General features: G+C 46.9%; 1 protein-coding gene across 3 annotated transcripts; it reads left to right on the top strand.

The window, feature by feature from the left end:
- The first annotated feature begins 20 nt into the window (after nucleotides 1-20).
- ALKBH2 (alkB homolog 2, alpha-ketoglutarate dependent dioxygenase) lies at nucleotides 21-12651 on the top strand. 3 transcript variants are annotated; one of them, XM_051972991.1, is made up of 4 exons: nucleotides 21-107; nucleotides 8643-8998; nucleotides 11028-11226; nucleotides 12326-12651. In XM_051972991.1, the coding sequence occupies exons 2-4, from the start codon at nucleotides 8722-8724 to the stop codon at nucleotides 12630-12632; spliced, it is 783 nt and encodes a 260-aa protein (XP_051828951.1). In that variant the 5' UTR covers nucleotides 21-107; nucleotides 8643-8721; the 3' UTR covers nucleotides 12633-12651. The 3 variants fall into 3 exon arrangements, with proteins under 3 accessions (XP_051828951.1, XP_051828952.1, XP_051828950.1); XM_051972992.1 differs by lacking the exon at nucleotides 21-107 and adding an exon at nucleotides 1144-1675; XM_051972990.1 differs by lacking the exon at nucleotides 21-107 and adding an exon at nucleotides 4898-7881.
- Nucleotide 12652: the final 1 nt, after the last annotated feature.

The following is a 12652-nucleotide window of genomic DNA, read 5'->3' as shown; positions in this document are numbered from 1 at the left end:
ATAGAGTGGGCGAGAGGGGGGTGTGTCTAAGCTAGCGCGTGCGCACCGAGGATTACTAGAGAGACCCACGTGACTGATACTGACCGAGAAGGGATCTTCCCGAGCAGGTGGGCCGGTGGAGGGTGGGAGCGCCTGCGGTGAGGGAGGAGCCCCGCCTCTGACATCCAGTCTTATGGGTGATATAAGACCTCCGGGCCTTAGTTTCTGCCCCCTAAAAGGAGCCACCCCCGAGGATCCCTGCTCTAGACCTAAAAGGGAAGCCTGGTCAGCCCCTTGGTTTTTTACAGATAGGAAAACTGAGGGACTTTAGGGACTTGCCAGAGTCTCAAAGGTGGGATGAATTGGAACCCAGGTTCAATTTAGAACAAAATTTTATCAAGCGCCTACTGTGTGCTAAGCGCTCCGGGTACTAAAGCTGCTCTCAGAGAGCTTACACTCTAATGGAAGAGACAACGTGCAAATATATATATGCGAAACAAGCCATATACAGGTTAAAAAAATGACAGTTAAGGTTTGAAGAATCAGTTACCATATAGCAAGCACCTACTATGTGCCAGGCGCTGTGCTAAGGGCTGAGGATACCAGAAAAAGGTCAAAGACATCCATGGCCTTAAGGAGCTTGCTCTCTGGGGTTTTCTTGCACCAAACACGATTTCCCAGCATGACCTCTAATGTTCTTTGTAGCCCTAATTCTCTATTCTAAGATCTGACTTTAGGACTTCACTAAAGCTGTGATTCTAAGCTGGGTCTGACACTCTCTTAAGGTTCCTCCTAGATCTCATAGGAGGGTGCTTGGGGTAAGAATTCTAAAGTGGAACTCAACTTCGTTGTGAGAGTCGTCTTCACGTCTCTCTGGAACTTAAGAGGAAACTTACAGAGAATCACTTCCTTCTCTTCCCCTCCTCCGCCTCCCCACTAAAGGGTTATTGCATTTTCTTCCTAAGGGCTAAAGATTGTTCTTTAATGTCTTGGGGGAGGGGAAGGAGGTGAGCTTTGTTCTTTTATTTAGTCAGTCGACCTAGCCTCAGCCCAGTTAAATTTTGGAAGTTTCTGATAGGTTAGCCTTGAGGAGATGGAATTTTTCTGAACCCACCCCTGGGAATCCCTGGGGCTCCTCCCCCAGATTAAAGAAATTAACTGAATTGGAAGTGTTCTTTTCCTTAGAAGGGAGCATTTCCCCCGGAAGGCTTTTATTCAATCTTAACGAGATTTCAGAATTTGTTACCTCCCTTATTTCCCTTAAGGAAAAAAAAAAAGCCAGCGTGGGAGGCTTTTCCCTGAAGTCTGGTCAAGAGAGAATCAAGTTAATACTTTTCTGTTTTATTCAAAAGTGTTGGCTTGCTGCTCTGTCCTCCCCTAGTCTTGGCTGGTTACTGTATCAAACAGAATTCGAAAGACTTTTAGGACTGATTTCCTTTAGTTGTTTTCCCAGTGAAAATTGTTCCCTGATTTCTCCTTCTCTGTATGGCTTGTTCCTATTAGTCTTTCCAGGTTTCTCTGAATATATCCCTAACTTTCCTCATTCCAGTGGATCAGACCCCTCCTTTTCCTTCCAGGTCTTTGCTGTTGTTAGAATTTGTTTTTTCTCGCCATCTTTGACCTCCTGCAGTGGTGTCTGGGGATTGGAGGATGGGAGAAGAGAGGAATGATCTGTTGCTTGGATGAGCTCCTAACGGTATAAAGTCACTGTAGGCCTTGAAGCATGGAAGGAAATAGATTTCAGAAAGGGCCTCATCAGCAGGACCGAACCCTAACTTTGGGTACCTATCAATCATCTGGTGTCTACATCATGTTGGTTCTTAAACAACATCATTTGGTACCAAAGTCCACATCACAAACCACATGATTTGGGAATGATTTTTTGGCATATTAAAGGCTTCTGGGATGTCTAATCTCGGGATGATAGCAGAAGCTTGCTTAGATGGGGGAGGGAAGTAAGGGGAGAAGTGCATCTGAAAAGGAGAAAAGCTGGGGGAAAGGGGGAAAATACTAGGAGTATTGGAGGGTTTGGACTAGGTGGTTAGCTTGGCTATCTCAGGCTCAGGTTAAATCAGAATAGAAATTACTGGAGGGAAATGATGGGAAGGGCAGGGACTGGACTAGGGATTTCTTTGGGGGGAACGCCCTTTACCTATATCTAGATAGTCTCAGTTTAAAGAATTGCCTAAGGCGTTGAGAGCTAAAGACTTGGTCAAAGTCACACCATTGGAACCCCAGGTGCCAGATTAATCCATAAACACTTTTTAAGTCCTGAAAATGTGGGGAAAGACCTTCCTTTCCTCCATGAGTTTATAATCTAATGATCCCAATGATTCTCTAAATCCATTAGAGGAAAATGGTTTCTTTAAAATTAATTTTCCAAATATTATTGTTCTGTAAGAACCAGCAGGCAGATTTCAGAGAGGTCTGGAGAGATTTAAATAAACTGATGTTGAGTGAAGTGAGCAGAACCAGGAGATGGTTGTACGCGGCAACAACAGTATTATATAGTGATCAATTCTGATGGACGTGGCTCTTTTCAACAATGAGATGATTCAAACCCATTCCAGTTGTTCAGTGATGAAGAGAATCAGTTACACTCAGAGAAAGGCCTGTGGGAACTGAGTGTGGACCACAGCATAGCATTTTCACTCTTTTAGTTGTTGCTTGCTTGCATTTTATTCTGCTCCTGCTGCTACTTTTTTTTTTAACTGGTTTGAGTTGATTTTTCTTGTACATCACAATAATTGTATAAATATGGATGTAATGTATATTTCTACCATGTTTAGAAATGGTAAGACAAAAGATTGTTCTATTTTGGGGAGGAAAAAATATCTAGGGGAAGGAGTCCACCGGACTGGCATTTTGTCCTAGGATGTTAAGGGAATGGTGTTTGGATATTTTCTTTTTTTTTTTTTAATAGTATTTTATTTTTCCAAATACATGCTAAGATAGTTTTTAACATAAAAACTTTGCAAAACTTTATGTTCTGAATTTTTCTCCCTCTCTTCCCTCTCCCCAAGCAATCTGACAAAGGTTAAACATGTGCAGTTCCTCTAAACACATCTTCGTATTTGTCATGCTGCACAAGAAAAATTCAATCAAAAGGGGGGGAAAAAAAGACCAAAAAAAAAAAAAAACCAACTTGCACAAACAACAAAAGAATAGTGAAAATACTATGCTTTGATCCACACTCAGTCCCCACAATCCTCTCTCTGGAGGTGAATGGCTCTCCACGTCTATCGGAATTAACCTGTTACCTCATTGTTGAAAAGAGCCCGATCATCACATAATCTTGTTGCTATGTATACTGTTCTCTTGGTTCTATTCGTTTCCCTCAGCATCAGTTCACCCAGTCTCTCCAGGCCTCTCTGAAATCAGCCTGCTGATCCTTTCTTACAGAACAGTAATATTCCATCACATTCATAGAACACAATTTATTCAGCCATTCCCCAAATGATGGGCATCCACTCAGTTTCCAGTTCCTGGCCAGTGTAAAAAGGGCTGCCACAGACGTTTGTGCACATACGGCTCCTTTTCCCCCTTTTCTTAGGATCTCTTCGGGATGAGGCCGTTGAGACGCTGCTGGATCGAAGGGTATGCACAGTTTGAGAGGACACAGTTGTGTTTGGACTTTTCTAGCAACTCTCTTTAGACTGATTTGCTTCTTTTCCCAACTTTCCCATTACTGTGGAGGACCTGGGCATCCCCCATGTGGCCCCGGTTCCCAAGCTGGGGGGATGCACATCTGACCCTTGTTGTTGTTGTTAGTTGTGCCCGTCTCTGTGTGACCCCATTTGGGGTTTTCTTGGCAGAAATGTTAGAGTGGTTTTCCATTTCCTTCTCATTTTACAGAGGAGGAAACTGAGGCAGAAGGTTAAGGGACTTTGCGCTGGATCACCCAGATGGAAGTGTCCGAGGCCAGATATGAGTTCAGGGCTTGTGGCTCAGGCCCGGCGCTCTAGCCCACTTTGCTCAAGTGTCTAAGTGCCCGCTCCCACCACGTCACCCTCCTATTCAGTAAACTGGGCCTTTTGTCTCCAGGTTCAGATAATAGGTCCCATGTTTGGCTTTGCAGGCTTCTCCCTTCCAGCCCCTCCTTCCCCCTCTGCCTCCCAAATCTGCCCTCTCTGCACCCGTCCCCTGGCGGTCTGTCGCCTTGTATCCAGTTTGTCCCGGTCATTTGCCTCTGCTCGGGCCCTCTCCCTACGAGCAGGACGATCCTTGGGCTCTCTTTGCAGCCCCAGGCACTGGCCTTCTGATGCCTTCCCTGTCCTGCCCCCAGACCATCTGCCTTGATGTGCTCCCACACTCCTGGGTCTGGGGCCTTGAGGGCTCTTGCCTGTCGCCCTTCTTGTGGGGCCAGTCACCCTGGCCCCCTTCCCCCACCTTAGCCTCGGAGTCGCCTACACTCGGGTGCAGTGCTCCATGGTCGGCCATGGTGCTCCACGACTCAGTTGTGGTTTGTCCTTCCTTCTGGACTAATGCTGTCAGGGAGCCCAGGCCACAACCTGCGAGAGAATGCAAGGTCCCTGTCCCCTGGTGCCATGTGGGGCCAGTGGCCAGATGGCCCCGCAGACAGTGGGAGCCCTTAGTCACAGACAAGCACAGGGGTCCCTCCACCAGAGGTCACGCAGGGAAATTGGTGGCAGAGGCTTGAGGCAGGAGGCCCACCAGGAGCCTGTAGTCGTGGTACCGAGAGATTGTCAGGGTCCCCGTCGACCAGAACTCAGAAAGCAGAAGGCCTTTCCCGGGCCCCATTTCTGTGCTCCAGTGGGGAAGGCACAAGGCCTCCAGGGAAGATGCAGCCAGAGAGACTTGGGGCACAGGGTCCCAGCAGGGAGCAGGTGGAAAGGGGGCTCAGTCCTGGGGGTCAGGGGCGGGGTGTTCTGGAGCCTCCAGGTTTGACACCAAACTGTCCCTTCTTCCTCCCCTGGTGACCCATCATGAGCCCCCGGGGCAGCTCCCAGTGAAAGGGGGCTCTGCCAACAGCAGAGCAGTTTGTATTTTATTTCTTGAGACAGTGGCCACTGCGAGAGCATTTGTGAATGCTGCTTTATCATTAATCATCCTGGCCCACTCCCAAGCCCATGCACTGGCCAAGGCCTCTGATCCCCCGGCCTTCAGTCTGGTCTCCCAGAATCCAGTCTCTCCCCCCTGGAGTTCATTCTTTGAGCAGCTGTGCAAGTCACTCTCTCTCAAGCAGCTCCAGGGCCTCCCTTTTCTGGAGAAAATAGAACCCCCTCTTCTCAGGCTGGCTCTCAACTCTATTTCTAGAACAATTTCTTAAAACCTGAGATCCGTGGACTTTTACTTTTAAAAAGTATTTTGATAATTGCATTTCAGTTTATTTAATTTCCTTTATAATGCTATGTATTTTATGCAGTAAGAAGCATGACTGTGAGAGGGTCATGGCCTTGAAGGACTGGCTTCAGGGGACCACCACAAAAGTGGATCCTGGAGGGTTTCCTCTTCCTTCCCCTCCCCTCCCTGTATTCTGCCTTCCTTGCTGTTTTTGCCCTGGTTCTGGGCCTTTATCCAGGCTGTGCCCCCTGCCTAGAGTGCCCTCCCTCCTCAAGGACCACCCTTTAGGAGGTTTCCCTGGCCTCAGACATCCCCTGCCCCTCCACTGACCCAATTCCCTCATATTTCATATTTATTTCTCTGTATAAAGATTGTTTTCCTCCAAGAGGGGCAGCCCCTTGAGGGCTTTTCCGTGTTCAGCTTGGTGCCCCATGCCTGCCCCTGCTTCTTAAATGGATGCTGAAGGACATGTGGCCATGTCAGGGCTTTGGAGTTTGGCTCCTGACTGGCAGCCTCTTTCCCCTCTTGCAGGGTCTCCTTACTGGGCCTCTTCTGCCTCCTAGCCTTCCATTCTTCCTCAAGGTCTCGTTCTCTCTTCAAGGGCTGCCCTCCTTTACTCTGTAATTATCCCATCCTCCAAAATGTAACTTCCTTGAACCCCCAGACTTAGCACGGTTGTCCCACTAGACTGTTCAGTGCTGACCTAATTGAGTTGCATGGTCTTGAGGAACTCGGTGTTTTCAGTTTCTCGGTCTACAGTGCCTGACAAACAGTAGACACTTAATAAACGCTCACTGACTGACTGGAGCCTCTTTTAGCTCCAAAATCCAGTGACCCCCAATGGCCCAGGAGGCAGGAGCCTCTGCCGGACTCATCCCAGCTGGGACCCTGGCCATTCACCCCAGGAGACTGCCGTTCGCCTTGGTCATTTCCAGTGGAATAGATTGGGCAGGGCCATGGCTACCGTCCTGTCTCAGGTGTCCGGCCTTCCTCCTAAGCTTCGTTTTTTCTCAGCTGCGCAGGAGCTGCCCGGAGACCTCCGAATGTTGGTACGGCTCTGGGACTTAGGCTGTAAGGGTTGTAATGGGGAAGGGGGCTCTGGTAGGGACGAAATCCCGGCCCTGTCGCTCGTTACCAGATGGACAGCCCATAAAGGAGTTGGATAGGGGCCTCTAAGCCGCCCTCCTCCTCCACCTGTGAGCCCAGGCTTCTGGGGAGGCGGGTAAGCAGTTAGAGACTAAGCTTGGAATCAGGAAGCCTCCTATCCCGAGTTCAAATCCAGCCCCAGACACTTCCTGGCTGTGTGCTTTCGCCCCATTGGCGTGGGCTTTCTAAGGAAATGGCCACCCTCCAGCGTCTGCCATGACTAACGGACTGGACAGCAGCAGCACTTCTGTGATCCGAGGATGAATCCCGGCCTGGCCTTTACTCCCCACCAGGCCCTCGGGGGCCGGGCCCTTTGGGGTCCCCTCCGGCACAGCCCAAGGTCCTAAACCAGGTCTGGGCTGCAGCCCTGACCCTGCCGCTTAGTCTGGCGGGAGCCTTGCCCCCTTTGCAAGGGAAGGGCACCGGACTGGATGAGCTGGAGGATTCCTGGAGATGGACTCCAGGCCCTTCAATAACAGAGCCGGGGCGCAGGGCCCCCACAGACAGGTAGGGGGAGCCCGAGTGCTTTGCTAGGACCAGCCTGGCTCTGCAGACAGCCCCGAGGGCCGGACAGCCTGTGAGCCTCCTGGAGACTGGGATGTGACTGAGTCTGAGGAGGAGGAGGGACTGATTTGGGGTGCAGCTGGCTGTAAAGACACCCTCAGGGCCCCAGGCAGAGTGGAAGTCTCTTTGTTTCTTATCTGTGGGTGTACTAATAAAGGAGAAATGCTTAGTGTTTGAATGAGAACTCTGCTTTAGATGCCTTGAAACCTTAAGTACAACCCCTAGAAAACTCCATCCTTATTATTTGAGGCGATGGGCACAGTCTTTCAGAGAGGGAGAACCAAGTGCTCTGGAAAACTGCTAAGAATTTTGTAGGGGCAAGGAACTGGAAACTCAGAGGATGCCCGTCACTGGGAGAATAGCTGAGTAAGTTATGAAATGTAATGTAATGGAATATTATCATTCTATAAGAGATGAGCAAGTGATTTTTGTCTTTCTTCCCAGGTTATTTTTACCTTCTGAATCCAATTGTTCCTGTGCAACAAGAGAACTGTTCGGTTCTGCACACATAGATTGTATCTAGGATATACTGCAACATATTTAACATGTATAGGACTGCTTGCCATCTGGGGGAGGGGGTGAAGGGAGGGAGGGGAAAAGTCGGAACAGAGTGCAAGGGATAATGTTGTAAAAAAATTACCCAGGCATGGGTTCTGTCAATAAAAAGTTATTAGAAAAAAAAAGAAAGAAAAAGAAAAGACATGAAATAAAGTGCGAAATAAAAAAGAAAAAGAAAAAAAAAATGAGCAAGTGGATTTCAGAAAAGCCTGGAGACATTTACAGAAACTGATGCTGAGTGAAGTGACCAGAATCAAGAGATCATTGTACACGGCAACATGATGGTCAATTCTAGCGGATGTGGCTCTTTTCAACAATGAGGTGATTCAGGTCAGTTCCAGTGGTCTTGTGATGGAGAGAGCCATCTAAATCCAGAAATAATTCTTTGGGGACTGAATGTGGATCGCAACAGTTTTTTTCACTTTTTTGTTGGTGTTTGCTTGTTTTTTTTGTCTTCTTTCTCATTTTTTTTTTTTAATCTGATTTTTCTTGTGCAGCAAAATAATTATGGAAATATGTATAGAAAAATTACCTGTGTTTAACATTTACTGGATTACTTGCCATCTAGGGGAGGGAGAAAAAAATTTGGAACACAAGGTTTTGCAAGGATGAAAGTTGAAAATTATGTATGTATTTTGAAAATAAGAAATTTTGTGTAAAAAAAAAAAAAGAAAAAAAAAAGAATGCCTGCTAACAATAGCTACTGTTTCTGTGGTGCATGAAGGTGTGCAGAGCACTTTTCAGATATGATTTCATTTTAGTCTGTTATTATCCCCACTTGACAAACGGGAAGTAGAAATGGAAGGGCAGCAGCCTGGTGTGGGGGCTTCCAGCAGGATCTGGACAAGGGACCACTTCTACATGCTGTAATAGTGGGTTCCTTTCTTATATGTACTGACCTGGATGGCCACTGGGATCGCTTCCAATATAGTAAAGTAGAGTTTCAACCATTCTCTGATTGATGCCCTCCCTCAATCCTAAGTTTCCAATTCTTTGCCACCACAGAGAAGACTAGAATTCTGTAAGAGTGTGGTTCTGAGGCTCTTTTTGATGGGTCTCTTTTTTTTAAATCCTTCTTCATTCTCCCACAGGTTGTTGCCAACAGGGAAGACACACGTGAAGTTTCTCCATCTTTTTTATCGGGCCTACTCAATTCTCAGACAACGGCAGATGGACAGATTCCTGGTGAAGAGAGCTGCAAGGTATCCTTCAGATCACACTAGAGACGAGCAGGAACAAAGTCACAGCTTCCAGGGAGAAGAGGAAGAAAGTAGAAAGAAACGACCCAGGAGGGAAACAGCTGGGAAAGATGGTGACTTGGCAACTGGCTGCTCCTGGCGGAAGATTCGGGCTGAGAACTTGGATTGTGATTACACTGTCCTATTTGGCAGGGAGGAGGCAGATGAGCTTCTCCAGACACTGGAAAAAGAAGTGGAATATTTTGAAGGTAAGCACTAAGTTCTATGGGCTAGCAGCTCCTTCTTTCTTTTTAAGACTAGCCAGATCTCTTGGCTGGAGCTTAAGACCAACAGAATTCTAATTCCCACAATTTCTCGATGCCGTAGGGAAGGATGTCCACCTAATTACTTTTTAAAGTTTGCCCAACTCCATTTTTTTGCATTTTCTCCAATGTAGGATAGGTTCAGTACAAATTCTTCTGTTCTGGGAAGTAAAATTTTTTCATGACATCAGAATGTATAGGTCTATTAAAGTGATGATCCCAAGATTTAATCCACAACCCTGTGGAAAATTGGAAACACTTATTGACCAGCCAGAAAGCCTGGATTCTAGAGCTCACCTTTCTTAGTTGGAATATCTTGGGCTCCTTTGCAGTGTGGTATTGACTGTAGCATTGTTCTCCTGGTTCTGCTAACTTCACTCCACATTGGTTCATACAAGTCTTAACGTTTCCCAGGTGAAACACTGTTTTTGTTATTTCATACACCAGGCGTAGTCCATTTTGTTCAGTTGCACAAGATCTAGTTTGGTACAGAGAAGTTTTTGCCTCTTTCTTCAGTCCCTCTTGGGAGCACGTCCAGTACTTGTATCCCTGGGTCACAGCACGTGCACAGTTCCTGTCTTCTTTAAAAGCTCAATCCCAGTGCCAACTTCTAGGCAAGACCTCTCCTGATCTGCCTGATCACTGGTGTTCCTTTTATTCCTGTCCCCATTTTTCTTCTTTGTACAAGGAGATGGGTTCTAAGCTCCTTTCCAGCTCCAACATTCCCTATCCCAAGCTCCTTTCCAGCCCCTGACAGTCTGTGTTCTAAGGCCCTTCTCAGGTTCTCAGACCTCTCCCAGCTGTGACAGATTAACCTGTGCTCTCTTGGTCTTTCCTCTGAGAGTACATATACCCTGGTTCTTTGACCATTCCTCAAAAGCTCATCTTTATTTTTTAAATCATGTGATTTATCCTCCCCTCGCCTTCCTTTGCTGGGACCTATACAAATCCCAGCCCCTTCAGAGTAACAGAGGGGGTTTTTTTTAACTTGGCTATCACAGCAGACCCTCCACCCTCTCCTTTGTTTGCACAGTGGTGGATGGCATTGCCAGCTTCTCCAGGTTTCAGTCTTGCTGCTTATTAAGTGACAAGTGAATATGAGCTTTCCTTTGAGAGCCTGGCCTGTTTGAGGAGTGGCCAGCAGGTGGCTGCCCAGGTCTGAGGTCACAGTCTGCAGCTCAGAGGCTCTTCTTTCCTACTCTTTATTCCTTATTCAGTTCAGCTTTACGTGTTTCACCAGAGAATATTAAATTAATGTAATAATCACAGCTTGCATTTCTGTAGCACTTTTAAGTTTTGAAAAATGCTTCACAAATACTTAATTTTTAGCCTGACTTTGGAATGTAGGCCCTATTATTATTATTCCCATTTGACAGTGGGGGAAATTGAGGCAAACAGGTTTGATGGCTGGCCCAGAGACACACAGCTAGGAAGCTTCCAAAGCTGGATTTGAGTTCAGACCCAAAGTTGCCTAAAGTAGAACATTCACCACTTGAGAGTAAGGGCAGCAAGCAGAATCCCTTGGCCTGCAGCAGGCGCTTAATTAATTACAGCAAGTGAAATTCAACTGACATGGATCAAGAGAATGGAGAGGGCTCTTCTGGCTCCAGTGGTTGGTTCTGCTCAACCCTTCACGTGGACCAAAGTCCTGCCCTGATAAAATGCAGACACAGAGAATCAGGGGGTAACTCGAGGTGCGGCAGGTGCTTGGGGCTACACGGAGTGGAGGGGAAGAGGCTGGCGCCCGAGGGAGGTGAGGGGGACACGTCAGGACAAGGGGGACGTCAGGACAAGGGGGACGTCGGGCGCTTGTTTGGCTGGCTACACATGCGAGGGAGAGGGTGCGAGTCTTACTTCCAGTCAGCCTTCGTTGCTTTCTTTTCCCTGAGTTACATGTTCGTTCTGAGCTGAGCCAGAGGAGAGCTGCCGACAGACATGAATTTTTAAACTTAATGACTAAGTTTTCTTTCAATAGGCGATCTTGCCAGAGTTCGAGTGTTTGGCAAATGGCACAAGATCCCAAGGAAACAAGCCACCTATGGAGATCTAGGGTTAACCTACACCTTCTCAGGCCTCACCTTATCTCCAAAGCCCTGGATCCCAGTCCTGGAGCACATTCGAGACCGTGTGGCTGCTGTGACTGGACATGCCTTCAATTTTGTACTGGTCAACAGGTAACAGCGGGAAATGTCAGTTGTTTTAAGAAACATGGCTAAGGGGCAGCTAGATGGCTCACTGGATAGAGCACTGACCTGGAAGTCAAGAGGACCCTGAGTTCAAATACAGCCTCAGACACTTAATAGATACTTCCTAGCTCTATGACCCTAGGCAAGTCATTTAACCTAGCTGCCTCACCAAAAAACCAAACAGAAAAATCTAGTGAAAAATCTCAGATATCTGAGGATAATCCACTGGCTTTCTTTCCAGTTGATTTCAAGGCCAGTAGAAGAAACTGATGACACTAGGACCATTTCTAGTTTATGTAATGAAAAACACTTTTAAAATAGGGCCTTGCATAGCATCTGCATTTGTTGAACAGGATGGAGACAAGGCCATTCCCTTGTCTCTTCCACTGATTATCTCCAGTGATCCCGGCTTTATCTTGATTGTTCAGAATTGTTTACTTGGGATCAATCTGTGGGTTTCAGGAGGGCAAGAACCATCTTGCCCCTTCCTTTGATCTCCAGCACTTGGTCTAGTGCCCAGCCCATTAATAGGTGCTTAATAAATGGCTACCCACTGAGAACAAACCAGGTGAAAGTCTTAAATGGCCTCAGACTGGGCTTTCCTGAGCTTAAACAAATTTCTTAACTCTATAAAATTTGGGCAGGCTAATTTCTAAGGCCCTTCTAGCCCTAAACAGCTGAATCTTATAAAGCACTTCAAATGGAGATACCATATTTTTTGTCAATGAACTCTTAAAATTTTAAAGGCTGGTAGTAATAGACAGAATCAAGAAAGGTCCACATTCTTCTGATTTGACTAATTTCTAGAACTAAGGAAAGCCCTGAAATCTTCCTAAGAAAACTCAGAATCATCATATGGAGAGTCTGTTCAGGACTTTGTCTTTGTCCCCAGCCCAGCCCATATCAAGGTCTAGAAGTCTTTGTCACTGGGCAGTAATAAGCAGGGCCCTGGACACTAGGTCTTGATTCCACAGTCCAAGGGCACTTTGCTGTCACTTCTAAGCTGCGCTAAGGAAAGGCTGAGACTTGACGTTCCTGGAAGTTAGAATTACACAGAAAAGACAGGCAGAATGTTTTCCCCTTGCAGGTACAAAGATGGCTGTGATCACATTGGTGAACACCGAGATGACGAGAGTGAGCTGGCTCCCAGGAGCCCCATCGCCTCCGTATCCTTTGGAGCCTGCCGGGACTTCTTCTTTCGCCACAGAGATTCCCGAGGAAAAGAGGCCTCCCGGCATGTTGATGTGGTGAAGATTCAGCTGGCTCATGGGAGTTTACTGATGATGAACTACCCAACCAATGTCCACTGGTATCACAGCCTCCCTGTCAGAAAAAGGATTCTGGCTCCACGGGTCAATCTGACATTTCGTAACATTCTCCTCTCTAAAAGATAAATGCTTTTCTTAATTCTCAT

Source organism: Antechinus flavipes, chromosome 1 (genome assembly GCF_016432865.1).
Source record: "Antechinus flavipes isolate AdamAnt ecotype Samford, QLD, Australia chromosome 1, AdamAnt_v2, whole genome shotgun sequence".
In the NCBI taxonomy this organism is placed as follows: domain Eukaryota; kingdom Metazoa; phylum Chordata; class Mammalia; order Dasyuromorphia; family Dasyuridae; genus Antechinus; species Antechinus flavipes.
Note: the sequence above shows the minus strand (reverse complement) of the source record. Positions and strands in the feature narration are given on the sequence as shown.